The 27,728-nt window shown below is 48.8% G+C and overlaps 1 protein-coding gene across 3 annotated transcripts; it reads right to left on the bottom strand.

The window, feature by feature from the left end:
- Positions 1 to 323: 323 nt before the first annotated feature.
- On the bottom strand, positions 324 to 27,711 carry AKAP8L (A-kinase anchoring protein 8 like). Of its 3 annotated transcripts, XM_021683291.2 has the most exons (15): positions 27,626 to 27,711; positions 22,075 to 22,149; positions 16,961 to 16,993; positions 16,409 to 16,649; positions 14,082 to 14,535; positions 13,883 to 13,979; positions 13,727 to 13,797; positions 13,301 to 13,364; positions 12,393 to 12,501; positions 10,803 to 10,944; positions 10,595 to 10,700; positions 10,230 to 10,360; positions 770 to 865; positions 562 to 693; positions 330 to 402 (listed from the first exon to the last, which is right to left on the bottom strand). In XM_021683291.2, exons 1-15 carry the CDS (start codon positions 27,636 to 27,638, stop codon positions 397 to 399), a joined length of 1,770 nt encoding a protein of 589 aa, XP_021538966.1. In that variant the 5' UTR covers positions 27,639 to 27,711; the 3' UTR covers positions 330 to 396. The 3 variants fall into 3 exon arrangements, with proteins under 3 accessions (XP_021538965.1, XP_021538966.1, XP_044769131.1); XM_021683290.2 differs by having other exon boundaries at positions 324 to 693; XM_044913196.1 differs by having other exon boundaries at positions 330 to 693; positions 16,592 to 16,649.
- Positions 27,712 to 27,728: the final 17 nt, after the last annotated feature.

The following is a 27,728-nucleotide window of genomic DNA, read 5'->3' as shown; positions in this document are numbered from 1 at the left end:
GCGCTCAACACACCTTCCGCTGTCCGCTACTGGAAGACCAGGAGCATACGTCACTCTTTCTGCACACCACCATTGGCTGGCTTTCACTGCGCACCCGCCCCTGTCGCCCCAGCGGGCCTTCCGGTTGCTTGGGCTCGGCTTCCACAGCATCTTGGGAGTTTTGGTGCGGCCACGGAGTCTTACTGCGCGCAGGCGCTCCCGTCTTCCTTCCCGCCGCCAGTGCGCAGGCGCACTCCCACCCTTTCCTGGGTTCCGCGCGGAGGCGCATGCCGCTCCTTCCTACGCTTACCGTGCTGCATACCAACAAACTAACGAGAAATAAGTGGGATGGGAAGAGCTTTATTAGGCTCGGCTTCCAGATATGGCCACGCGGGTCCTGCCCGCCCGGAGCCCGGGTTACGGTGCGCCCCCGCCACCCTCCTCGTCGTCGTCGGCCTCCACATCGAGGCCCGGGATACCGCGGATCTGGCGCTGAAGCGCCCCGCCCAGCAGGGGCACGGCCTCCTCCTCTTCCTCCTCCGGGGGCGGCGGTGGTGGTGGGGACGCGGCCCCGGGGGCCGGCTCCGGGGGCACTGGGGGCTGCGCCGGCGCGCCCTCTGCACCCTCTGCACCCCCTGCCTCGTCCAGGGCGCCGCCCTCGGCCTCCTCCTGTTCCTTTTCCTCCTCGGGGCTATCGGTGAACGGGTTCTCACCCTGTGGGGAAGGAGGCGAACGCTGAAGGGAGAGAAGGACCCGCGGGGGCCGGGGGCCAGGGGCCAGCGCGCCTCACCTTCAGGTAGCGCTCCAGCTTCTTGCTGATGATTTTGTTGTTGAGGATGCTGCGGGCCACCATGAGCGAGGACTTCTTGGACTGCTCCATCATGAGCTGCAGGCAAGGCAGGTAGGGCTGGAGAGGCTGGTCTGGGCGCCAGAAAGCCCCCCTCCCCCACCCCACTAGATCTGCGGAGCCCTCCCAAACCCCCCTGCCCCGAGCTCAGCACAGCCAAGCACTCTAACCACGTGCTGAAAGTGTACAAGTGTACCTTGGGTGCAAGCGTAGGGCCACTCTACAAGCACGGAGCCAAGACCTGATCTGATCTTTGCTCGAATGCTCCATTCTTCCACACCATACGTACTGTGTGTAATTGATTAAAGACATACGTCTTTACAGCTGTACAGCAGAAATCTGATGTGCTTACATAAAAACTACAAACAGTGAACAAATTAGGAAACCTAAAAGCCAGAGGTGCAACCCATAACAAGAAGCCAACTGCCCATACGCAAGGAACTCTTTAGGATAAACACGGAGGATATAAGAGCAGGAATACAAATGCCAAACAGTACATTTAAGTGATGTACCTCCTTTTAACCCATAGAATTCCCAGGATGAAGAATTATACCCCAAATGGCAAAAGTGAAGAGAGACCGTTCTACCCTGACGATGACAGGGTCAACTGTTTACTTACTTTCTGGGAAGCAGTCTGATAAAATGTATCAAAAGTAAAAGTGTCTCAAAAATTTGTCTCAGTAATTCTTTACAAGACTCTAGCCTAAGTTTAAGACTTGGAAACATTCGGGCGCCTGGGTGGCTCAGTTGGTTAAGCGACTGCCTTCGGCTCAGGTCATGATCCTGGAGTCCCGGGATCGAGTCCCGCATCGGGCTCCCTGCTCAGCAGGGAGTCTGCTTCTCCCTCTCCCGCTCCCCCCTCTTGTGCTCTTTCTCTCTCTCACTCTCTCTCTCAAATAAATAATCTTTAAAAAAAAAAAAAAAGACTTGGAAACATTCATGCACATAGTTGAAGTAGTGAAAAACTGGAAAGCACCTAAAAGTTCTGTGAAGTAGTCAAATAAAACATTCAAAAGAACACCATGCAGATAGGGCTCATCTCTGGGGCTAAATCGGTTAGATGACTGACTTTTCAGTTCAAGTCATGATCTCACAGGGTCTGGTCCTAGGATCAAGCCCCGTGTGGAGTTCTGCACTCAGCGGGGAGTCTCCCTCTCCCTCTGCCCCTCCCCACCGCTTGTGTGCCCTCTCTCTCTCTCAAGTAAATAAAATCTTATAAAAAAAACAGGGCTCATCTCCTCCTGTGTTCTGAGAAAGGCGTGTGATGGGCCAGTTTGCACAACATGCCAGAGCCTTTTTGTCTGGAAGGATTTACATGGAAATGCTAAGTGGTTTCCTCAATGGTTTAAGTACAGGCAAATCTCACTTTCATCATTATGAAGATAATGTATGTGTAAAGCCATAAGCTGAAAGAAGATGATAAAAGCCATTTTTGTTGGCATGGGGGAACCCACATCCAGGAACCCTACGGCTGCACCCCAGCCAACTCTTTACATCATCCTCTCACTTGCTGTTTCTATTCCCTTTTCCCACATTCACCTTTCTTTCTTTACTCATTTTCTCTACTATTTGGGGAAAATATGGATAGCCCTCATGCATGATCAAAATCAAACAAGTTAAAGATGCACAATTAGGATGCTAGGTCAGACCATTTCCTCTGCACCTCCTTACTTGGCAACACATGATCCTCCTCCCTTGTAGGCATAGAGATGGACACACAACTCCCAAGGGAAGCCCACTTACATGGTTTCAAGATTTTTGCTACAAGAACCAAACACCACCAGAATAAACTTAAATACTTCCATGTTGGTGCTACCCAACAGGTTCCCCAAAGTGATGGTGCCTCAGTACTCTGCAAAAAAGTTGTATTAAGTTGTAGTAAGTAGGCTTCCTCCACCTGTATTAAAACAATGTACTTATCCTTTTGCTTCCTCAGCAGCATCAGGTGTTACTTTTGGATACTTTTGTGGTTGAAGGAAAGAAAAAAGAAGGATGAGGCCTCTTGTGGCATTTCCCGCTCATTAGTGAATGTGAGCGATCTAATACACACATGGGGCCACCTGCCCAGCATTCTAGGAGGTCATATTCTCCACGACCTCTGGGTTTCCTGGCTTGCTCAGGAAGGCTTTCTGTAACCTTAAGGTAAACAATCTTCTAAATTTTGCTCTTTTATTTTTCACATTATTTCTGGAATTTAATATATGGTGGGAGGTTAGGGGTCCAGCTTTTTGTCCCAGAAATTAATGAGATAAACAATTGTTTCTCCATTAAATTGACATATGGGTCTATAATAATCCCTTCTCCACAAATCTGAAATCCAGAGGAAGAGTTTTCTCCTAAACTCCATTGTGTATGTATGTATATACGTATGTATATATTTATAAGATTTTATTTACTTATTGGTCAGAGAGAGAGTGAGCACAAGCAGAGGGAGAAGCAGGCTCCCCGCTGAGCAAGGAGCCTGATGCAGGACTCGATCCCAGGACCTTGGGATCATAACCTGAGCCGAAGGCAGCCACTTAACCAACTGAGCCACCCACGTGTCCCTCCATTGTGTTTTTATACCATCTTTATTTATCCCACTTACATAAGTCATTTGAGGCATTATTGATGGCTCAACTACAAGTCATTTTCCCAGGTCCCACTAGGGATGTTAGTGATCATTACCATGTAGCTGTTCTGAAATCCAAAAACTAATTTGAAAACATCTGGCCCTAGAGTTTCAGATAAAGAACCTGTACTGACTTTGACAATTACTAAGTTCCAAAACATACTGGCATCTTTCATTAGACTCTATTCTGGTTCCACTGCTTTATTACTATGCCAATATCACTTTTTGTTTTTAATTGCAGTGGCTTTGAAAAAAGTTATATCTGCTAAACCAACTCCCTGAACTCAATTACCACCGTTTCTATAATTTTCTTGACTGTTGGGGCGCCTGGGTGGCTCAGTTGGTTAAGCATCTGCCTTTGGCTCAGGTCAAGATCCCAGGATCCTGGGATCGAGCCCCGCATCGGGCTCCCTGCTCCGCGGGAAGCGTGCTTCTCCCTCTCCCACTCCTCCTGCTTGTGTTCCCTCTCTCGCTGTGTCTCTCTCTGTCAAATAAATAAGTACAATCTTAAAAAAAATTTTTTTTCTTGGCTGTTGTTAGACTTAATTCTACAACATAAACTTTAAAGCAATTTCATCCAGTCCCCCTCGCCAGAATATGACTGGAATCCCATGAACTGTCCACACTAATATGGGGCGATGTAGTGTTTGTTTTGTTCTGCTATTAAACCTCCTATGAAGAACACCATTATTCCTCTATTCATTGAATTCTTATTTCCTATCCTTGGCGTTTCTTCTTAAATCTATATTCTTAGTTATTTTATACACTTTGTGGTTACTGTGAGTAGATTTTTCCCCATTTTCATTTTTAACTGGGTATTACCAGAATGGAGAAAGGCTATTACTTTCTGGTATTATCTTGAATTCCATTCCTTTATTACATTCTGTTAATTCAAAGACCATTTTGTTGGAATCATTCAGCTTTTCTAAGAATATAATCACGTTATTTGCATATAAAGTTTTCATTTTCAGCATTTCATACTGATACTGTTGCTAATTTCTTACTGAACCATCCTTGTATTCCAGAAACAAACTTTACTTATAGTGTAGTACACAGTTGAATCACTACCAGATTGGTAATTACTAATATTATACTTAACACATTTATTCTTTAATAATAAACTAATCTACAGTTTCATTTTGGCATTATCCTTATCAGATTTTTGGAATTAGGTTTAAAAATCTTGCTAAAAACACATCAGAGGATAGACTTCCAGCATGACAACTTGAGAAGCTACGTGAACCTACTCCCTAGTGAAACTGATGAAGACTATAGAACAACACAACCCTTTAAAGTCAAAGGAAAAGGTCCTAAGGACATACAGCAAATGAAGAAACACTGAGTAATGAAAAGCTACCAGGCCCAGGTTTTACCAAGGGACAGGCCTTAAAACAGTGAGCTCCCAAATCTCTTTCCAAAGGAACTTACTTTATTCACAAGTGTGTAAGGAAGTTCAAGACAGAGGGCTCTCTCAAAACAGTGGAGGGTGTGGGGAAAAGCAATTAAAAGGAGACCGGTAGATTTGATACTAATATAAGCTAAACCATCAGCTGTCCCCGTTACCAGAGAGAACCAATAAAACAGCTAAGAAGAGCCTCCAGGGCTCAGAGCTCTCAATGACCTCAAAAATAATCCATATAAAAGAGCCTGGATTTATTTAATTGGATCATATTGGAGAGCAATTTAATGCCTCAAGGCATTGCTGAAAACAACACAGCAATCAACCAACAATTTGTGTAGTTTATAATAGTTAAGTTTAGTCTGGGAAAGAAAAAAAGAGAACCCTGTCAGTCAAAAACCACTGTTATCCCAGGGTGGCTGTGCACTTGCCCATGGCTTCCTCCTCCAAGGCACCCTAGCAAAGGCTTCACATTGTGGGGATGAGGGAGCCTTCAAAAAATAATTTGACTAGACAAATAAGTACAATAACTGAAATGAAAAATTCACTAGATGGGCTTAATGGTAGATTTGAACTGGCAGAAGAATTAGAGAATCTATAGATTGGTAGAGCTATGATCTGAAAAACAGAGAACAAAGGAAGAAAAATATTCTCAGACAACCTTGGGACACCAGTAGATGACCCAACACATGCATAATGGAAACACCGGAAGAAGAGGAACAAGAAGCAGAAAAAAATATATGAAGAAAAAAATGCATGCAAACTTGATAAATCTGGTGAAAAACTTTAATCTAGACATCCAACAAGCTCAACAAACTCCAAGTAGAATAAATACAAAGAGATCCACAAGAAGAGTCATCATAATAAAAATGCTGAAAGCTGAAGACAAGGGAAAAATGTTGAAAGCAGCAAAAGAAAAATGAATTATCACTTAAAAGGGAATCCCAATAAGGTTAAAGGTTGGCTTCTCATGAGAAACAATGCCAGAAAGCAGCAAAATAACGTATTTAAAATGTTCAAAGAAAAAAAGTGTCAACCAAGACTCCTATGCCCAGCAAAGCTATCTTTCAAAAATAAAGGTGAAATAAAGACATTCCACAATCAAGAACACCTGAGAGAGTCTGCTGCCATCAGACCTTGTAAGAAATACCAAAGGAAGTTAATTAGGCTGAAAGCAAGTGACTCCAGACAGTAATGCGAATCCACGTGAAAGACCAATAAAAATAATTATAAAAGAAACTATAAACGTGTAATTCTTTGCTTGTCTTCTCAACTGACTGAAAAGAAGTTGTACAAAGCAATATATACACACACAGAGACACACAGACACACTTGTACTGTCTGGCCTATAACATATAGAAATATAACAAGTTTAACAATAATGGCACAAAGAAAGTGGGGGGACTAAGGCTGTCTTGAACTAATAAGGAAGTGTCTACAGATGCTAACTTAAATCCACAGGTAAAACTCAAATGAAGAGAACCAAAAGTGAGAAATAAGAAGGCTAATATAACAAAAACTAGAAATGTGTAATTGCTCTCATTTCTTCCGTAAGCTTCCTTAAAAGACATAAAATTACATAAAGTAGTCATGATACTGTATTATACTATTGCCTTTGTGTTACTGGGATTATAACATACAGATAAAATACTACGTACAACAGTAATAACACAACAACCTTCTATGTAGAGAAAACTATATAGGAGTAACTCAATCCCCCTGAAATTAAGTTATTATATCTGAAAAAGATTCTGAGAAATTAATATGTATAAAGCCTAGAGAAACCACTCAGAAAATGATGCCCCCCCCCCAAAGAATGTAGCACACACAAAAAATCATTAAGGAAATTAAAATGTTACACTAAAAAATTAAAAAAACCAAAAAACCAGTAAAGGGGGAATAGAACAAGAGATGTAAATCTGATAATCTCAGTAGTAACATTAAATGTGAATGGATTAAGCAATCTAATCAAAAGATAGTCAAACTGGATTAAAAAAGAGATGGAATCAAAAGATCCAAATTAAAAGAGCTAAAACTTATAAAATTCTCATGAGAAACGCAAGGGTAAATCTTTGTGACCCTGGATTTAACAATGGATTCTTGGCCATGACACCCCAAGCACAAGCCAACAAAATAAGTAACTGGTCTTTGTCAAAATGAAACTTTTGTGCTACAGACATATCAAGGTGAGAAATCAACCCACAGATTGGGAGAAAATGTTTGTAAAGTGTAGGTCTGATAAAGGATTTGTATCTAGAATTTATAAAAAAACTCTTTTTTATTTTTTATATAAAGATTTTATTTATTTATTTGAGAGAGAGAATGAGACAGAGAGAGAGCATGAGAGGGGGGAGGGTCAGAGGGAGAAGGAGACTCCCCGCCGAGCAGGGAGCCCGATGCGGGACTCGATCCCGGGACTCCAGGATCATGACCTGAGCCAAAGGCAGTCACTTAACCAACTGAGCCACCCAGGCGCCCCAAAAAACTCTTTTTTAAAAGATTTTATTTATTTATTTATTTATTTATTTAAGAGAGAACAGAAGTGAGAGTGGGGGAAGAGGGGGAAGAGAAAGAGGGATAGGGAGAGAATCTCAAGCCGACTCGTGCGGAGCCCAATATGGGCGGGGCTTGATCTCATGACCCTGAAATCATGACCTGAGCTGAAACCAGACCAGGAGTCGGACATTTAACCAAGTGAGCCAGCCAGGCGCCCCTAGAATATATAAAAAACTCTTTAACTCAAGAAGACCATACAATTAATAAACACAGGATGTGAATAGACATTCTCCAACTTCCAAGGACATAGACAAACGGCCAACAAACCCATTAAAAGATGCTCAACATCACTGTCATTAGGGAAATCCAAATAAAAAATAGGGGTGCCTGGGTGGCTCAGTTGGTTAAGCGTCTGCCTTCAGTTCGGGTCATGATCCCAGAGTCCTGGAATCAAGCCCCACATCGGGTTTCCTGCTAGGTGGGGAGTCTGCTTCTCTCTCTCCCTCTGCCCCTCCCCACCACTCATTCTCTCTCTCAAATAAATGAGATCTTTTTTTTTCTTTTCTTTTAAGATTTTATTTATTTATTTGAGAGAGAGAGAATGAGAGAGAGAACATGAGAGGGGGGAGGGTCAGAGGGAGAAGCAGACTCCCCGCCGAGCAGGGAGCCCGACGTGGGACTCGATCCCGGGACTCCAGGATCATGACCTGAGCCGAAGGCAGTCGCCCAACCAACTGAGCCACCCAGGCGCCCCTAAATAAGATCTTTAAAAAATAAATAAATAAATAAACAGTGGATACCACTTCACACCCACTAGGAAGGTTAGAATCAGAAAGTCCTATAATCGGTGCTAGAGAGGTGTGGAGAAATCAGAACCCGCACACTACTGCTGATGGGAATATAAAATGGTGCAGCCACTCTGGAAAACATCCAGCTGTTCCTCAAGAAGTTAAACAGAGTTACTATTGGACCTAGACATTCCGCTTTTAGATATGCACCCAAGAGAAATAAAAACATATGCCCACACAAAAACTTGTACACAAATGTTCAAATGCTTGTAATAGCATAATTCATAATAGCCAAAAGGTGAAAACAATCCAAATGCCCAAATTAATGAATTGATAGACCAAATGTGGTATATCTATGCAAGAGAATATGATTAGGCCATACAAAGGAATGAAGTTCTGACACATGCTACCTGGATACACCCTGAAAACATTATGTTGAGTGGAAGCAGCTGATCACAGAAGACCACGTATTACATGACTCCATATACGTGAAATGCCCAGAATGAGCAAATATACAGAGACAGACAATAGGTTAGTGGTTGCTTAAGGCCAGGGAAACATGGCAGGGTGGTTAGGGAGTGATAGCTAAAAGGCACATGATAAATTTATCTTTTCTTTCTGAGGTGATAAAAATGTTGTATAACTGATTGTGCTGATGGCTGCACAACTGTAATATACTAAAAACCACTGCACTATAGAGCTTAAATGGGTGAATTGTATGCTATATGAATTATATCTCAATAAAGCTGTGACCAAAAATAATAATTAGAAGCTTTCCATTCATTCCTACAGGCTGGAATCTCTAAAAATACAGTACTTAAATTATACTCAAATCTCTATAAATCAACAACCTCTGGTGCTAATTTCTAAGTATCTTCCATCTTTCCTCACCCTTCTGTACCCCTTTATTAGCAGCTATGGCTTTTTCTTTTTTTTAAACTTCTAAGATCAATTTGAGTTTTTTTACTGGCTATCACTCATTTCACCTAGATTTCCCACATTTTAATATCATGCACTGCAGTCTGCTCTCTTCCAACAGCCTTATCAGATCCCAGTTCTAGAACCTGGTGTTGGCAAGATCCCCACAGGATCTCCTCCACCACCTACCCCCATCCTACTGTTGAGAATCAGTGCATCAAGAAAGACCAGAGATGAATTTGATGGCCGTGGAAAAAGGTTGAGAAATGCTATTTCCTATGCTCCCCCTGGCTGCCATCATCTGTACATAAATCCCCTCTGCCTCCTCCAGGGTGGTGGCAGTCAAGCCTCTCCTGGCCCAGACCTGGTCCTGGAACTCTCAAGCTCTCTCCCTGTTGCACAGCAGCACCCCCCCCCCCCCCCCGCCGCCAGCCCCACCCAGAGCAGACCTCTAACAGCCACCTTCAGCCCAGCAGGTCACCCCCTCAATCAGAAAACAGCTCCTCTGGCTTGTGTGCTAGGCACTGATGATACAATGGAAAACAAGACTGAATTTGTTCACTTTCTTGCCAGACTCACCCCTTTCCCTGTACCATATCCCTACCCCGTTATCTTAGCAGCAGCTCTGTCTACCTAGTTACCCAAGCCAGAAGCCCGAGACATCCCAGACTCCTGTTCACTTCCTTAAACAGTCCTTCTGCCCAGCCTTTCTCATCACTCCCAAAGTGGAGGCACTCCGGTATCTTGGTACTGCAGCAGTTCCTCGTGTGCCCCCCACCGCCCCCCTGTCCGTCTCCCTCCACACCAACTCTAATCCTATTAGTGCCGGACTTAAAAACTGCTGCCTATAGGAGTGAGCCCAGCCCCTCAGCCCAGCCCTCATGAACCCCTCCTCCAGCAACACGCACAATGTACATTGCCTCTTGGGTTTCTGAACCTCTTCTGGCTTGTGGCCCCTATGCACACGGAGGTCCCCATATCCCATAGCCTTAAAGGTCCAGCTCTAATGGCAGAGTCCCCGTTCCCCTCCCCTCTCCCTGCAGCTGCACTGATTACACTGCCAGAAAAGTCTACATCTGCCTGCCCCGCCACATCTCCTGCAGTTCCTCACGGGCAAGCAGAGGTTATAACCCCAGGACCTCCCCGCAAGTCAACCCACAGGACGGCAGAAGGGCACTGGTGGCCACTCACCCTGCGGTTGCGGTTGTGATCCATGGTCTTGAGGTGCTTCTGGATGATCCCAAACTGCATGGGAATGAAGAGGTCACAGGCTGCACAGTGGGCTGCCTCTACCTTCTTCACAAAATGCTCCATGGCAATTTCTGCAGAGGGGAGAAGGAGGGTCACCACCGGCTCCAGGTGCCTGAGACAGACCCAGCAGTTTAGGGAAAACACCAGACCATCTCCTCACCTCGCCCTGCCATTTCCACGTGGGCCTGAGGCTGTTCTCACTGACCCTCCCTGGGGGAACAGAGGGGTGTTGTGACCCCACTCTGAGAACCAGAGGAGGGCAGGCTGAGTCTCTGCCTGGTTGGAGTGGGATGGAACCTCCTCACCTTGGGTTAGATCCTGGTCTCTGTAGATCTGCTGAATCAGACCATCAAGGTCCTCCACGGTTTTCCGGAGTTCCTCTGTCTTCTTGGTCTTATTGGTGACATACTCCTGCCGAAGATACCAAGGAGATACCAAGGTTTGTGCGGGCTGCTCTATGTTCCAAGGGGTCTGAGAAGCTAAGAGCAGCCGTCCTGCTGCTCTAAGGCTCACCTGCAGAAAGTCAGCTGTCTGCTTGGGGAGCTTGGTGCCTACGTATTTAAAGTGCTCCTTGTGGAACTTGCTATCAAGGTGGCTGGCCATCTCCTCCTCGTAGAAGGTCCGGTATTTGCAGAGAGAACACACAAACTGGATCCTGCCACAGGAAAGAAACGAGGGGCTGAGGCCTCGAGGGTCCCAGGGAGCAGTGCTGCCGCCTCACCCAACCCAGCTGCGAGCCCTGAAACAGGCCTTGCTCACGGGCCTCTGAAGTGCGGTCCCAGCAGGGGGACAGGCTGGGACCAGTGGGGTCGGGAGTAGAAAGGGACAGAAAGTCTGCAGGCTGCAGTTACTGCAACGTGGGGGGGCAGGGGAGGAGCTCTTCCTTCCCAGACAGGAGGCTGAAACCCGAGGCAGCAGCTGCTGCAACAGGCAAAGAGTCGCTGGAAGGCTGCCGGTGGGCCTCTCTACCAAGGCTGGGCACGAGCGTGTGCACTTGGCCCAGCTGGGGACCGGAAGGAAGGATGCCCTGGCGTGAGCCAGGTGGCCCTGAGGTGCAGACTGGAGTACGCAGTCCCGAGGCAGGGCCCGAAAAGGTGCTGCATCTTCCTTCTGGGTCTGGGGGACTGAAAGGCCCAGCCCATCCTCTGCTCAGAATGCTTGGGGGTGGTGTCGGGAGGGATGGGAGGCAAGCAGGCCTGGGCTCCTGCTGCCTCATCTTCCTCTTCCAAGAAGAGACCAGTCTGAGCTGGAAGGAGGACGCCCGCCTGGCCTGCCAGAGGGCAGCCTGGAGTCACCTGAGCGAGGTGCTCTGTCTGGGCCTGGTGTCCACAGCAGAAGCCCGGGGTCTGGGGCCTGGGCTGGAGCAGGCCGCCGTGGCAAGGGGCGGAGGAGGCCAGCCGCCACCGAGGCCTCGGGGCGGGTCCCTACCTCTGCCGGACGTCCTTATCTGGGCCACGGGGTCAGCTTTGTCTGGAGAGCCCAGGGGCCGGGCGCCGGCGAGGCTGAGGAAGGTCCAGCAAGAGCAAGAGTCTGAGGCGGAGGAGGAGGCAAGCGCCAGTGCGGGAGCCCTGAGGGCAGACAGACCCGACCAAGGGGCGTGAAGGCCTCAGCCGCAGACAGGCCCGGCCTGACAGGGCCGGCGGGCAGGGCAGAGGGCAGGCCCGAGGCTGCCACAGCCCACAGGTGCTGCCATCTCTCCTGGGCACGACGGCGGCCTCTTGGCAGCTAGCTGGGGTGGCACAGGCGCCTTGGACCTCGAGTCTCTGATGAGCTGGCCCCCTCCCGCAGGGGCATCAGGCCCCCAGTGCACCTCGGGGCTCGTGCGCCGAGTGACCTAGCGCTGGAGCTTCTGGGCAACGGTGCCGAGCAGTGTCAGGTCTCAGGTCAAAGACGCTAGCGGTCGCCAGGCGGCCGCAGTGGGGCAGGGAACGAGTCAGGCCTTGGGAGCTGGGCCTGGCGGGAAACAGGGTCCATGCACGGCCGAGCAGGTGGCAGCTCCCGAGGGAGGCCAGAGGGCGGCGAGGCGGCAGAGCTATGGCCCTGCTCTCCAGGCGGCAGCCCCAGAGTGAGGCAGAGGCAAAGGAGTGGAGGGAAGCCGGTTACCTTTCCACCATGCGGTCTCGCTGCCGCTTTTTCTGCTTGTCCTGGCTCTTCTTGCCTGCCTGCAACTTGCGCTTGTTCTGGCCACTATCATCCTGGGTGCTCAGGGCCCCTGTAGAAATAGAGGAGTACAGTCACTGGCTTGGTTCCACCAGGTCAGGGCAGGCCCTAGGGCCTCCGGCTGGATCACCCGCCTTCTACTCCAGACAATCCATGCTGAGAACAGCCGTTCGAACAAGGACTCTGGCCATGAGCAGGGCTGGGCACCCTGGGCTGGGCAGGGAACCATTTTGGGCCTAGGTCCCGAAGAGGGGAGGACACAGGCTGACCCCACCGCTCTCCAGAACACCCATACTCTGCAGAGGGCCACAGGGAGGCTGGAAGGCAAACAGAAGCTGTCTCGGTGGGGACACTGGCACAAGTTCAGAGGGGCCAGGCAGCGGGATGCAGGGAGGCCATGGCTGAGGCCTAAGTGCAGCCCCCAGAGGTAAAGACCCGAAAGCTCACAGGGCTCAGCCCACCCCCCCACGGCGCACCGCGGCAACAGTGGGCTGAGGCTGGATTTGCTGTTAGGTACCTGCTGGCGCTCATCACTCAGGTAGGGGGACACGGACTCCCAACAGGGGCTGGAGAGGCGCTAAGGGAGAGGACACGCAAACCAGAGCCGTAAAAACTGCACCGAAGGTCCCAGCTCAGATACCAGCCACTGAGGACTTGGAACTGTGCACTACTGAAGGACCGAGGGCAGGGAGTATGCCTGTGGTTCCCCCCAACTCTTTTGCTTACTGCCCCCACCGGAAGGTAAAACCAATGCTGTCCACATTTCTGTCACAACCCTGCCCTCGGCTGGATCCCTCCAACTGTGAGCGCCTGGAAGTCTCCCCGGCATCCAGGCCACTCAGAAGACTCACCCTTTTCTGCATCCTCTTTGCTTTCTTCTTTGCCTTCTTCTTTTCCCTCTTCGTCTTCTCCTTCCTAGGACACCATTTCAAAAACCCCATGTTAAAGCATGTACAGTTGTTTATAATGGCTCTGAATGACAAGGCCCTGCTAAGTGCCAGGCACTAAGCCAAAAGCCTCACAACCCCGCAGCAGCCCTTGCACAGAGGGGCTCATTCTACCGTTTCCTGATAAAGAAGCCCGGCCTCCGGTTGGACGGCCTGCTTACAGCCTGTGCTCTCTCCACCAGACCTCCACCTCCCTTGTGCTGTTCACACGTGCATGATCAGGATGGCCTGTGGCCCCCGTGGAGAACCCTGCTCTGAGGCACAGGGGCTCAGCCAGCCCACTCTTCACAGGCCCCACCTGCTGACAATGCACAGAGCCCAGCCACTTACTGCTCTGGAGCCCTTCTCCACAGCCTCGGTGCCTTCAGTGCCCTCTGCGGCCTCCCCCTCAGTGCCCTCATCTGAAAAGTATGAAGAGACAAACTCAGCCCAGGAGCCCCACAGGGTGGGGGGGGGCAGGGAGCAGCAGGCCAGTGCCCAGCTCACCATTGTCTGAATCACTGTTGTCTGAGCAGTCCGTCCGGGTGGCTTTGCTGTCTGGCTCATCGGGACTGCCACACTGCTTTCTCTTCTTCTTCTTGGTCTGGGTTGGAAAGAGGGAGCTGGGTCAGGGCAGGTGGCTCCATGCTCCTCGCTCCTCGCTCCACCCAGTCAGGGGCCAGGAGGGATGGCCTCCTCCACTCACCCGGAAGTCGGCCGTGGTCCAGGTCTTCCAGGTCCGCCTCATCTGCTTCATGCCATTGCCAAACCCGAAGCCAAAGCGGGAGCCACCTGGGAAGGCGCCCCCGCCACGCATGCCCTGGAACATGCTGTACTCGGGGATGATGTTCTGGGAGAAGAGGGAGGGCAGCCGGGAGGCACCAGGCATGCACTGGCCCCGGGCCCCCATGGGGTCTTCCCACATGCGCCCATAGCCCGAGGCCATCGGCCGGCCACTCCTGGAGTCCCGGGCCCAGCCCTGAGCCCGTGGGCCAAAGGTGTCGCCGCCACGCATGCGGAACTGGTCGCGGTAGGCATCGTATTGGCCCTCGTAGGCCATTTCCATCTCGGGGTCAAGTTCGCCATAGTCGTAGCCTGACCGGTATAGGTCGCGCTCGCTCAGAATGGCCCTCGAGTCACAGGCCTCATAGGAATCATATCTGCAGAAGCAGGTGGCAAGCATCAGGGATGCCCTCAGGTCCCATTACCCTTGGGTGGAGCCTACTGTTTCTGCCTTTCCCCAAAGCTCCCTGTCCTGGGGACAGGCAGTCCTACTCCAGCACCTACGCCACCCTGTCAGAGAGGCTCAATGTTCAGGAATGCCAATAAAAAGGCCTCTCAGGAGCCTCTGCACCAGCTAGGGGACCCAAAGAAAAACTGATAACGGGATGGAGTAGGTCTCAGATAGGGGCAGAGACACCCTGCAGCCCTTAGCCCTTTGGAAGCATGTACATATTTGTGGTAGCCACAATGCCCAAGGCTATTCCTAGGGGGCAGAACCAAGCACCCCCGGCGTCCTGTGGTATGCGGCAGTCAGGCACACAAATACTTGTCCAAAAGGACCGATGATGCCCATGGGAAACACTGTGCTGGTCTCATCCCTTTTGGCTGAGGGAACTTCCAATCCTCCAAAGGCCCTCACCATCCAAAAGGAGAAGGGAGACAAAGTGGAGAGTGTTTCCCGGGAAAGTCACTGTGATTCTGCCAAGGGACTAGAGAATAAGCTCTATCACATCAACCTTGTGGGATCAAACCCTCCACAGCAACTGGGAAGGCAGGCCAAGCCTCCCTCCTGGGAGAAAGAGAGTGCCACAGAAAGCTCTTCTAACAGTGGGTGCAGCCCACATACCCCAGTCCCTAACCCCACACATCTCACAGGCACAGAGGCCCCTCCGGCAAACCTGGGCAGCCAAAAAGTGCCAGCAGCTGTGGCAGAAGCAGCCAGCACTACCCAGTTGTCAGCCCTCCCTCATCCCTGCTCCCCAGTTCTAGGCTGTAGCAAGAAAGTCCACAGGCAGCTGGCACCAGCAGCGACAGGGTCCACACAGACACTGAGCCAAAAGCCAAGCCCCTTCTGCCTTAAGCAGCCTCAGCTCCAAGCACAGTGGCTGCCAAGCACGAGGGCATGGGGGTATGTCTGGGGATCCCCCCCACCCTTTTTGCTTGCTACAGAGCCAATGCGTGCAAGTCCCTTTGGCAGCCTCTGCCCCCAGTGGCCCTGGGGCCTCACCCGAACCCACCAGTGCCTGGCTCGACCCCTCCTTACTCTCTGCTATCCTCCCATCTGTCAGCTGGAGCCATTAGGATGCTCCACGCCAACATGTGCCCTCCTCACTGAAGCCTCTCACTAGGGTACAAGGACCTCTGAGCCAGCACCAGTTTAGAAAGTGAGAGACAAACACAGCATGATGCTGCGGAATAGGGCACATCTAGGAGGCAGGCCCAGTTCCACCACCTACTCCTGGGTGCCTTCAGGCAAGGAGTGTGACCTCTTGTGTTTCAAGAATGAGGATGACAACAGTTCCTTACAAAGGCACTTTTGAGGCCCAACAGGCACACCTTTGTCAGGCTCAGAAGAGTGGCCTGGAAGTATCCACATCTGCTCTGTCTCTTATGTGGGGACAGCCCAGCTCGCTGTGGTCAGCCCCAAAGGCTCACCGCCCTGCTTCATGCCCAGCCCAATCTGTCCTGCCCTGACACCATGTGGGATACAAAGTCTCATGAGAACTCCAAATGGCTATCTCCAGATGGAGGGGCCACTTCACACTCCGGTCCTGAGTGAAGCTGGCCCAGTTGGGGCTCGTTCCTCCCCCTACAAGCTGGGGGAGAGACTGGCCACCAGGCAATTGCAAAGGGCAGGGAGGGGGCCCGGGCCGGAGAAGGGAAGCACAGCAGACCCTGAGCAGTCTCTGGGAGCCCCAGCAGTAAAGCAAGGAGACAGGAAGGCAACACAGGAGGCGGGTCAGAGAGGGAGGTGCAGGCAGGCAGCAGGCGCCCCGGCAGAGCCACAGCCCTGGGCAGACAGCTACTCACCTTTCTCCGCCTGAGCCGTACACACTTCCTTGTATCATGTCTGTCTCCAAGTGTGGCACCAGATCTAAGCGCTGGTTAATTCTGGACAAAACGGAATCGGCACTGGCGCTACCCGCAGCACTAGGGTTTGCATTTGTGTCAGAGTTAGGCATTTCCCAAGAGTTTGAAGTGGCCATACCATACCCATAGTTGGTGGTGTTATCCTGGCCATAGCCGTAGCCATAGCCATAGTTCTCGTAGCCTGCAAGGAGGAAGACAGAGACAGACAGACAGAGATGGCAGGGATAGGGAGAGGATAGGCAGACAGAGACAGACAGAGAGACAAGGACATCTTCTGTCACAGAGACAAGCTGGGGACCCTAGCCACCCGAGGCTGGGTGGGTCTGGCCATTCCGCTGGGTGGGTCCCAGCCCAGGACCTCCTGTGAAAGAGTAGCTGGCCCCGGGCCCCCCAAAGGCACCTCCCGATACACTCTGGGCAAGCTGGGCAGTGTCAGAAACACACAACCAGTTCAATCCCAAGAGAGAGGAGAGCAATCATGGGAATACTTGCCTCTGTTTGTCCCAGAGTTCCAAGTTCCATAGCCTACAAAAAGAAAAAGCGCAATTACATCTACAATTGACTATAATACAACAAAAGCTTAATTCAGGCACAAAGATGATGATTCCCAGTATCTGACAGGTGACAGAAGAATGAACCTCCCCTGAGAAGCCTTGAGCTTAAGAGCACTCCATAAACAAGCCAGGTCACCCTGTGCCCTGGTGTCTGAACTTCCGTGGCTCTGACCGTCTGCTACTTCCAGGGCCCCCCTTTGCCAACACCGCCAGCTGAGGAATCTGGCTCTCATACTCCTCCCTTGAGAAGCCAGAATTAGATTACCCCCACTTCCTGCTAAGCACCAGTCAGAGGAAGAGGAGAATGGTTTCTGGTGCCTCACACAGACTACGCTGTACAAGAAGTTCAGCACAGAGCCCACATCCACCATGAAAATCATGTCATTCAAATCACCCAAAAAAAGCCATATGGAACAGAGAAACAGACTATCCTAGTCCCTCAAGTATATCCCTTAACAGGGAGGGCCACCAAGCCCTTGAATCTCGAGTGTGCTATGCTGAAACACATTAGCAGAGGTAAGGACAAGACAATTCCCAGCTTGAGAAATGCTACTGAGAGAATAATCTGGATTATAAACTAAATATGCTCTGGATTTTATCACAGCACACAAGAAAAATTCATCCCTTCAGAAACATAAAGCCAGAGAGAACTGACGAAGTGCAAAGCCAAGTGGGAATTCCAAGTCAAGCAAACATGGTTCCTGCCCAAGGGAGTCCACCAGAACTTTCCCAGTGTCTCTGGTGAGACTCCAGAGTTGTCTCCTACTCCCTATTATCTCTACCCTGCAGACAGACAAGACATGCTCATCCCAGGGCAGGGACCAAAGCTCTGAGATGGCAGCGTGATGAATGACAGAGTCCAGTCACAGGAGAGCAAGAGTGTATAAACTTGAAAAGAGGGACAGGGGCAGGCTGAGGTAGGTCCTACAGTTGGGTTCCTCCTTAATCCAGTGCATAAACAGAACGGGGAGGTGTCAGAAACCAGCAAAGAATCCCAGATGACCGTTATGTTTAATGCACCTTGGGCTCCAGAGAGCTCACAAAGCAAAAATCCTCTTGGTTGGGGAAGTCAAAGCAGAGGCTTCTCATTCATTCCTTTATTTAACAACTATCGTCATGAGTACACAGAGCAGTGGCTGGCAGTGCTGGGCAGCCCAGAGCACTGTCTGTTAAAGGAGACTCTTCTTCTTTTTTCTTTCTTTTTTTTTTTTTAAAGATTTTATTTATCTGACAGAGACACAGCAAGAGAGGGAACACAAGCAGGGGGAGCGGGAGAGGGAGGAGCAGGCTTCCTGCTGAGCAGGGAGCCCAATGTGGGGCTCGATTCCAGGGCCCTGGAATCATGACCTGAGCCGAAGGCAGACGCTTAACGACTGAGCCACCCGGGTGCCCCTAAAGGAGACACTTCTAACTAGAAAGCAGCAAGGGACGGCCAGCAGCAGGAAATCACGTATGAGACGAGTGGCAAAAGAGGAGTTCTGACAGGCAAGAAGAGAGGCTGCCAGAGGCAACCAAGGAATCATACACACTTAGCCCCAGCAACTAACAAGAGCCTGGTCACATGGTGTTTGCACCAGGAACAGTGGACACTGGCTATTCAAAAGGAGACAGGACTGGGAAGCAAAGGCAGACCCACTGGGACTCTGCTTATGAGGCCTGTGTATGGTCCTCCAGGGCTTTAGCTGCTAAAAATCTGCCAGAGCAGAGCAAGGAAGTACAAGGAAAGGAAGCAGGAATGGACGCTAAACTGTAAACACAAGGACAGACAAGTGGACAGGTAGGTGATGGCCCTGTGACAGACAGGACTCAGAAAGCACCCTCCATGTGCTAGTTGCTATGCCCAGAGCAACTCAGACTCCCTGAAGGAGGCTTCTCAGCCAGGTCCCTTCGAAGGGGAAACCTTTATCTATATTATGAGGCCTAGGGAGTCCCCAAGACCTGCCCCTTCCAAAAGAACATCAGAGCTCACTTCCACGTCCAGAGGAGGATGAGACCAGTGTTGACATAGGAAATTTTAGGGACATAATTTTTTTTTAAGATTTTATTTATTTATTTGACACAGAGAGAGAGAGAACAAGCAGGGGTAGTGGGAGAGGCAGAAGTAGCCTCCCTGCTGAGCAGGAAGCCCGATGCAGGGCTTGATCCCAGGACCCTGGGATCATGACCTGAGCCAAAGGCAGACACTTAACCAACTAAGCCACCCAGGCACCCTGGGATGTAATTTTTTTTAGCAAGAGAAAAACAGAAGAAAAGTAGATGTTCACAGTAAGCAACACTTATAGAACAAAAATGTAAAACAATGTAAATGTTCAACTTCAAGGAAGTTATAGCCTACCTTCTCAGTGACATACCTCATACAGGCATCAAAAAAGAATCCATTAAGCCTTATGTAGTACAAGGAAATGCTTCGAACAGTAAGCAAATCAAGCAGGATACACAATTCTATCCACCTATAAATTATTCAACTACTTAGAACAGGAATGCTGACGAAAGTATTAAAATGGTGGGATCGCAGTTGACTATTTTCCAAAATGTAATTAATTAATTAATTAATTAATTTTTAAAAGATTTTATTTATTTGATAGAGAGAGACACAGCAAGAGAGGGAACACAAGCAGGGGTAGTGGGAGAGGGAGAAGCAGGCTTCCCGCGGAGCAGGGAGCCCGATGCGGGGCTCGATCCCAGGACCCTGGGATCATGACCTGAGCCGAAGGCAGATGCTTAATGACTGAGCCACCCAGGCGCCCCCAAAATGTAATTTAAATATTGTTATACTGCTCTTGCAATTTAAGCCAGAAGAAAATACAAAACCATTTTTATTCTTTCACACAATTGCCTACATAAAAAAACCTATACGAATTACAAAAATAAGTGAGCTTAGCAAGGTTTATTACAAGGTCGATATATAAAAATCAACCCAATTTCTCCAAATTAGCAGTGAACAACTGGAAACTAAAGTTTTTAAAAATACCATTTACCTTGGCACTAAAAATATGAAATACTTAGGTACAGATATAACAAACTATGTGCAGGATCTGTGTTTTGAAAACTACAAAACACTAATGAAAGAAATCAAAGATCTAAATAAATCAAATGACATTGTATTCATGGATTGGCACACTTAATGTCGTTAGCATGTTAATTCTCCCAAACGAATCTATAGATTCAAGGCCATTGGACTCAAAATCTCAGCAGGAATTCTTACAGAAATTGGCAAACTGATTCTAAAATTTATATGCAAAAAGAAAAGAACTAAAATATCCAAGTCAATTCTGGAAAAAGAATAAAACTGGAGGACTTGAATTAACTGATTTCATGACTCATTATGTAGTAATCAAGACGGACTGGTACTGGAGGAAATTCAGATACACAGATGACCAAAACAGAATTTGAGTCCAGAAACAGACCCACACATATAGGTTCAATTGATTTTCAACGAAGTTAAAAAAGAATCTTGACCTACACTGTATACCTTGTACAAATACTAACTAAAAATAGATCACAGAACAGATGGAAAACATAAAACTAGGAAGCACCTAAAAGAAAACTCAGAAGACAATCTTGGTGACCTTGGGTTAGGCAAAAATTTCCTTCTTTCTTTCTTTTTTCATAAAGATTTTATTTATTTATTTACCTGAGAGAGAAAGAGAGAGAGAGAGAGAGTGAGCAAGCACACACAAGCAGGGGGAGCGGCAAAGGGAGAGGGAGAAGCAGGCTCTCCACCGAGCAGGGGGTCTGACATGGGGGCTCAATCCCAGGACCCTGGGATCTTGCCAGGAGCGAAAGGCAGACGCTTAACCTACTGAGCCACCCAGGCACCCCTAGGCAAAAATTTCTTAGATGCGACCCCCAAATCACCATATATTAAAGAGAAGACTGACTGATAAATAGGACTTCATTGGCAGTATCGTAGCCAATGAGGTTTATCCAAGGCCCAATTATTGCTGATTGAAAGACACTACTGACAAGAGAATAGACAAGCCACAGACTGGGAGAAAAGATTTGCCAACGGTGCATCTGCTAAAATGCTCCTACTGAGGCTATGTAAACCAGAGGGAAAAGAATTCAAAAAAGCTGTGCAATCTGGGACTGTTTGATTAAAAGGGGTGAGGCAGATAGGGCAAGATAGGGAAGCCATACACACCAAGTTTCTCCTCATTTAGGAAACACCTGATACCTCCTTACTCAATTTCGAAACATTTTAAGTCTCCTTCTCCCCCTGGGACTGGCTGCTAATACTTCAGGGAGTTTATGTCCATGTATTCAGTGACTTTTGAGGCAGTGTCACAATGTAGGTTCAGTCTCTCCCCAGATCCTAGTAGTTCAACAAGCTACCCACCTCAGCAAGCAAAGCATTATCTTTATTAATTCCAAAGAGGGCTCCTTCTCAGACATCTATGGTCACAGACCACAGGAAGTCCAGCATTTATTGGCAGTTAGGGGTTGCCAGAGCATACCAAGAGAACATCTACGGATTCTGTTGAGTGGCTATTTCTGAAGTAGAAATTTAGTATGTCTGATCATGACTGAGAAATTGATTGGACATTTTCCTTCAATCCTGTGTGAGAAGCCTGCTGGCTTGAGATGGTCTGACTGTCTCTAAAACCCCTGCTAGATTCAGACAGGCAGCTTCTCTTTCATACAGGTCCCACACACTACCCTGAAGCTAAACTGATGGCTAGGTTTCTGATCACACCAATCCTTTGGACTTTGATTGGCTACTCTCCTTCCCAGGCCCTCAGGGGGATTTTGTGAAGCCAGACCTTTGTCACAGACCATATGCACTTCTAACAACATGTTACAGGGTCAAAGGAACCAATCATTTACAGCTCCAAGAACTCCAGCTTACTCCGTAAGCAGGCATCTTTCCCATTACTGCCTCCAAGGGAAGCACTAGCTATTCTAACAGCCCACCACACTGTTTTACACAAGACTGCATTTGGACAAGCAAGACAGTGAGAGCAGAATCAACGGCAACTGAGAAGACACGAGGCTGCTCTGCCACTAGAAGGCAGAGCACTCACCCTCTGGTTCCCAGGGGCCCACACTTACCATAATCACAGGTGGGCTGAGCGCTTGTGTCTGAGTATGTCGACTGCAAAGTGGTTTCAGATCCCTGGACAAAGCCTAAATATATGCACAGTGTGGTTAATTTCCCAAAACAAGCCACATGGAGATAACCTAAGACTACCCTTCAGTGTAGACTGGCTGCTGGCAGGCCATCGCCCGCCCCCACAGTGGAAAGCCTCCAAACACTCTAGCTTCTCAACACTTTAATTATACCTCCAGAACATATTAGCTAATGAAAAGGCAGGCTATATTTAACTTGCCACACCAGAAGAACTGGATAAAAATGTTCAAACATTTTAAACCAGTATTCAGTTTCAATAAATGAGTGCCCAAATTATTCATTTAAATGGTATTTATCAAATGACCAAAAGGTGAGCTGCCTCCAATTCAAACAAGGATGGGGGTTGGTTCTGAACAATGTTAAGGCAAATATTACCCCTTCCCTTCCCCCAGATCTGAAACCAAAACTGCTCTGTATTTTTTAGTTTTCCCATTAAAAAATGTGTATAAAATGCAATTACTTGGGGTGAGCATGTTTTTACCGAATAATGTTATGCAGAGTATGCATATTATATCCTACTTTCTCAACTTTTTTTTTTTTTTTAAGATTTTATTTATATGCCAGAGTGTGTGTGTACAAGCAAGGGGAGCATCAGAGGGAGAGGGAGAAGCAGGCTCCCTGCTGAGCAAGGAGCCCGACTCGGGGCTCCATCCCAGGACCTGAGGATTATGACCTGAGCCGAAGGCAGACACTCAACCGACTACTGAGCCACCCAGGTGTCCCCCAAACTATTTCTTGACTTAAGATGAATTAGTACTAAATAAGGAAAACTTGAACCTCTACCAGAAACTATTGCTCTTAAATGATGAATCCTGACAATATCTTTAAAATTACATTTACAAACATTATTTTTAAAAGATTTACCCTTAGCACTGGAACTACGATGGCTACCATAAGAGGCAATATTTGCCTATTCTCATCAGAGCCAATTCATGACCTAAAAATTAAAGCTAGTACCTTTAATAGCCCCCCCCTTTTTTTTCTTTTTTACAACGAAAGCATACACCAAGTGCCTCCCCTGGGGTAGGCAGTTACACGTTGACAGTCTCTCTAGCTCATCTTTTAGGACCATAGCAACAAAGACGACCACAACAAAAGCCAACACTGAACAAGTGTTTCCCCTGCAGGGTGCTAAGAGCCTTATCTGCATTATTTCATTTCATCCTCATCACAGCCAACAAAGGGAACAGGGCCAAGATCCCTTACCCTGCAGTTCCCAAGTCCAAAAAGTCTGAAAACCAAGTGTTCTCCTCATATGTGGTGCCAACAGTCATTGTGGGACAAAACTGACCTGTGAGGACAATTACAATTTTTCTTTACCCAACCTAGTATAGAAAAAATGCATTTAATTACAGGGTGCTGCCCCAGACTGCAGTGGGGGTGTTGTGGAATGTCCTTCTCTCAAGCTAGAATTCCAAAATATACCCAGCTCTAAGGGTTTCAAGTAAAGATCAGTGGACCCACACTTTATCTTTACTTCCCAGAGAAGGGAATTGAGACTTGGTGCTGGGGAAGGAGAAAGGCAAAAGTAACCACGCTAACCTTTTTTTACTTTCCCTAATTAAAGAGGGTAAGTTACAATGGATTCCCTCCAGGGACCAAGGACCTTCCCAAGATGCCTACATCCTAGACACTGTCCACAAGAAACACTGAAAGCATGTTTTGGATGGTTCACTTGTGGGGAAGCCCCACAGTGTAAAAATTAATACCCTACACCTACCTTCTCCACTGTTTGCTTAACTAGCTTCCGGAAACCTGTCTGTTCAGCAATACAGCCACCAGCAAAATGGTTCCAGACTTCAGGTAACATGGTTTAAACATACTGCAGCTGCAGCTGGAACCACCACATCATGACAGGAATACTAACTGGAACATAGTATGAAAGCTGCAGAGCAAAGAATCTATGTCTATTCAAGGGAGAGGGGCCCTCCTTCTTCCCTGGGAAAAAGGATACATAATCCACCAAACCTTCAGAGGTCAATGGCAACCTCTGCTCTAGTTCTGTCCTCCCCATGTTAACATCTTTTTGCACAGTACTGTCTCCAGAGCGGGATCTTCTTTAGCAAGTTATGCTTCAATTATGAATAAATTCTTATCTGGCTTGTAAATCCTTCTCTTCTTGGTTTGATTTACCACCCTGAACAGCTCTGGGTGAAAAAATACGTGTTTGGCCCTAGAAAGCTAAGGGACAGACCATGGATTTATGATAATTACACACCATAATCCCTCCCTCCCTCTTGGTTAGACTGTGACACCTTTTTCACTCAAAAATACACAAAGCTGGGGTGCTGGGTGGCTCAGTTGTTAAGCGTCTGCCTTCGGCTCGGGTCATGATCCCAGGGTCCTGGGATGGAGCCCCGCATCGGGCTCCCAGCTCCGCGGGAAGCCTGCTTCTCCCTCTCCCACTCCCCCTGCTTGTGTTCCCTCTCTCGCTGTGTCTCTCTCTGTCAAATAAATAAATAAAATCTTTAAAAAAAAATACACAAAGCTTCTCAATTTTATTCCTTTCCTTCTTTTTTTGAAAGGGGATTCTTTGAAGAAATGACAGAAAGTGATAAAAACTAGAGGACAACTGGAATGAGGTTAGATTGACTCCAACCTCTACCATCTGGTGGTAACCAGCCTCCAAGATGGCCTCTACTGATTATTCCTTCCTAAAATTGCTGTCCCTTCCCAAACTAATACAGGTAGCCAGTGTAACCAGTAAGATTGCAGAAATGACTGAGTAGGACTTTCAAGGCTTCTGCCTTGCTCTCTTTTAGATCATGCACTCTGGGGGCAACCAGCCACCATGTTGTAAGGACCCTCAAACAGGCCTGTGGAGAGGCCCACATGGTGAGGAACCAATAGCTAGCATCAACTCGCCAGCCATGTGAGTTGGAGTCATCCTGGAGGTGGATCCTTTAGCCCCGATCAAGCCTTCAGATGACTACAGTCCCAAGTGACAACCAAAATGTAACCCGAGAGATCCCAAGCCAGAACCATTCAGCTAAACCCCTTACACACTCCCAACACAAACTGTGTGAAATCAATGTTCTTTTATTTTTATTTTTTAAGATTTTATTTATTTGACAGAGAGAGACACAGCGAGAGAGGGAACACAAGCAGGGGGAGTGGGAGAGGGAGAAGCAGGCTTCCCGCTGAGCAGGGAGCCCTATGGGGGCTCGATCCCAGGATCCTGGCATCATGACCTGAGCTGAAGGCAGACGCTTAACGACTGAGCCGCCCAGGCGCCCCGAAATCAATGTTCTTATAAAAGGTTTGGTAGTGTTTGAAGGCCTGATTTTAGATTTTTCTGTCCTATTTTCCCATTGCTCCCATCCTTCCCCTCAGTGCCAGAGAGGGGAAGTTCACATAAAGTAACTAGGTTCAAAAGCTGGACAAGTTATCAAAAAGATAAATTATTTTAATCACCTCCTATGCTTGATAAAATAATGGTAACATTTGCTTCAAGGCCTCCAGAACTCCTTCTTAAAGGCAAAGAAATTGTTTGAAATGTGACTTAAAATGTTTTTTTACTTTAGTGGTCTGCTTCTTAAAAGGGAAAGACTCACATTATAAAGCTCCTATGGTTTTTAGTTGATCAAGATCAAGGAAAAAATAATCATTATCTCATTACCTTGGTTCCCTCAGTGAGCCAAGAATTAAAGCCTACAAGATCTGGAGTTGAAATTCAGACCTGGCCATTAGTGACCTCTCTAACTCTAGTCTCCTTGTCTATAAATCTAAATGCTCCATTATTAAGCTACTTCACAGCACCCAACCATTCATCTTCTGTTTTTTTTCAGCAGTCCTGTCTCTAAAAACCAACAAACCGTCTTCGAGTTCTTGGTAAGACTTGGTGAAAAGGATTACGTCTCAATTCCAGAGATGGCAGCAACAACCCTACTGACTTTTCTCCTGAACCAGGAAAGCCACACAAAGGCTGGGGCAAGGCTGTCCAACCTTGGAACTACTGATATTCCCCGCTGGATAATTTACTGTGGTGGGGGCCGCCCTGGGCATTATAGGATGTTTAGCAGCATTCCTGGCTTCTATCCACTGAATGATGGTAACAACTCCACTCCCAGATATGACAACCAGAAACACTGCAAACAATGCCAAATGTACTGGGGGGTGGGGGCAGGAGGGCAGAATCACCCCTGGTTGAGAACCACTGGGCTAAGGGATGGTTGCTTGAAAAACTAGGGTTCTTGCGAAGCTCCTCACCTGGGGGCCAGAGGAGGGACCCCCGGCACTACTTCTTTGCTGAGGCTAACATAAAACAGCCTACGGAACAGCACCAGAGGAGGATCCAGTATCATTGCCAGTCCCGAACATTCCAAGGAGAATGCAGGTTACCCAGCAACTATACTTGCTCGAGCCTAATACCCCCGTCAAAGGGGAGGCCTAGTCTATGGCTCCCGGCTGAGAAGCTTCATGTGTTACTGCCAAGGCAAACCCAGGCGGCCTTTCAGATTCCTCCAGGGATAATTCACAACCGTCCAAGCATAGCCCAGGGCCCCCTCTCCGATCTCATCATCCACCCTTCCCTCTTTGCTCAAATCCCACTGGCCTCGCTAGCTGATCTTCTAACAAGCCAGGCGGCTTCTGCTCCTGGGTCTTCATGCCAACGGCACCGCGGGCCAGATATCCTTAACTCCCTCACTCCATTCAGGTCTCTGCTCAAACGTCACCTCTTTACGTTGACCCCAACCACCCCCACCCCACCCACCCCGGCAAACGAGCAAGCCCCTCGGCTTACTGAGCGCGGAGGATATCCTACATTCATTGGTTTTCCTGTTAAGGCCCGCCCATAAGCTGCTTGAGGATTTCCTGTCAATTTCCCAGGGCCTGTTCAGCACCTGACGCGATGACTCTGACAGATGGTGAATGAATTAATGGAAAAGCCGGCCATTCCTCTCAAGGCTCAGGCTCAGCCCCAGCCCCCTGGGCCCAAGGTTCCCTCGCTCATCGCCCTGGGGCCTGGCGCCTCTCCCAGCCTGGGGCAGGCAAAGGGGCTGGGGGGTGCGTAGCTGCGGCATTTTGCAGGCAAACGGCGCGGGGTAGGCTGCGGCAATGGCGACGGCAGCCCAGCCCGCTGCCCGATCTGAAGGGTTAAGGCCTGAGGAAGGGCGACCTGAGGTCCCTCAGGAGGAGGGAGGAGGAGACCGGACCTAGGCCGAGGAGACCGGACCTAGGCCGGAGGTGAGGGGCTCAGAGAACGCAGACGCTCAAGCCGGGGCCCTCGGATAGGCGACAAAGGCCAAGACCTTGGGCGGCCGGGAGCCGGACGCGAGGCCCGGAGCACAAAGAACTGAGGCGCCAAGGCGTGAGCGGGGCGAACCTGAGGCGACGGACCCGCGGCGCCATTTTGTGACCGCAGAGAGGGCAGCGTCCAGGCCCCTGGGGAGGTGCGGGCGAGCACGGTGCGGCTCTGGCACGTCCCTGTCCCTCCCCACCCGAAGCCCGACCCCAACCCTGCGGGCCCACCTGTATAGCTCATGGCAGCAGCGAACACTGCACCCGAGGACTCAGGCAGCTGTCCCACACGTCCGACGCCGGGATAGCGGCGACAATCCCGAGTCCCTTCTAA

This window comes from Neomonachus schauinslandi, chromosome 1 (assembly GCF_002201575.2).
Source record: "Neomonachus schauinslandi chromosome 1, ASM220157v2, whole genome shotgun sequence".
Lineage (NCBI taxonomy): Eukaryota > Metazoa > Chordata > Mammalia > Carnivora > Phocidae > Neomonachus > Neomonachus schauinslandi.
Note: the sequence above shows the minus strand (reverse complement) of the source record. Positions and strands in the feature narration are given on the sequence as shown.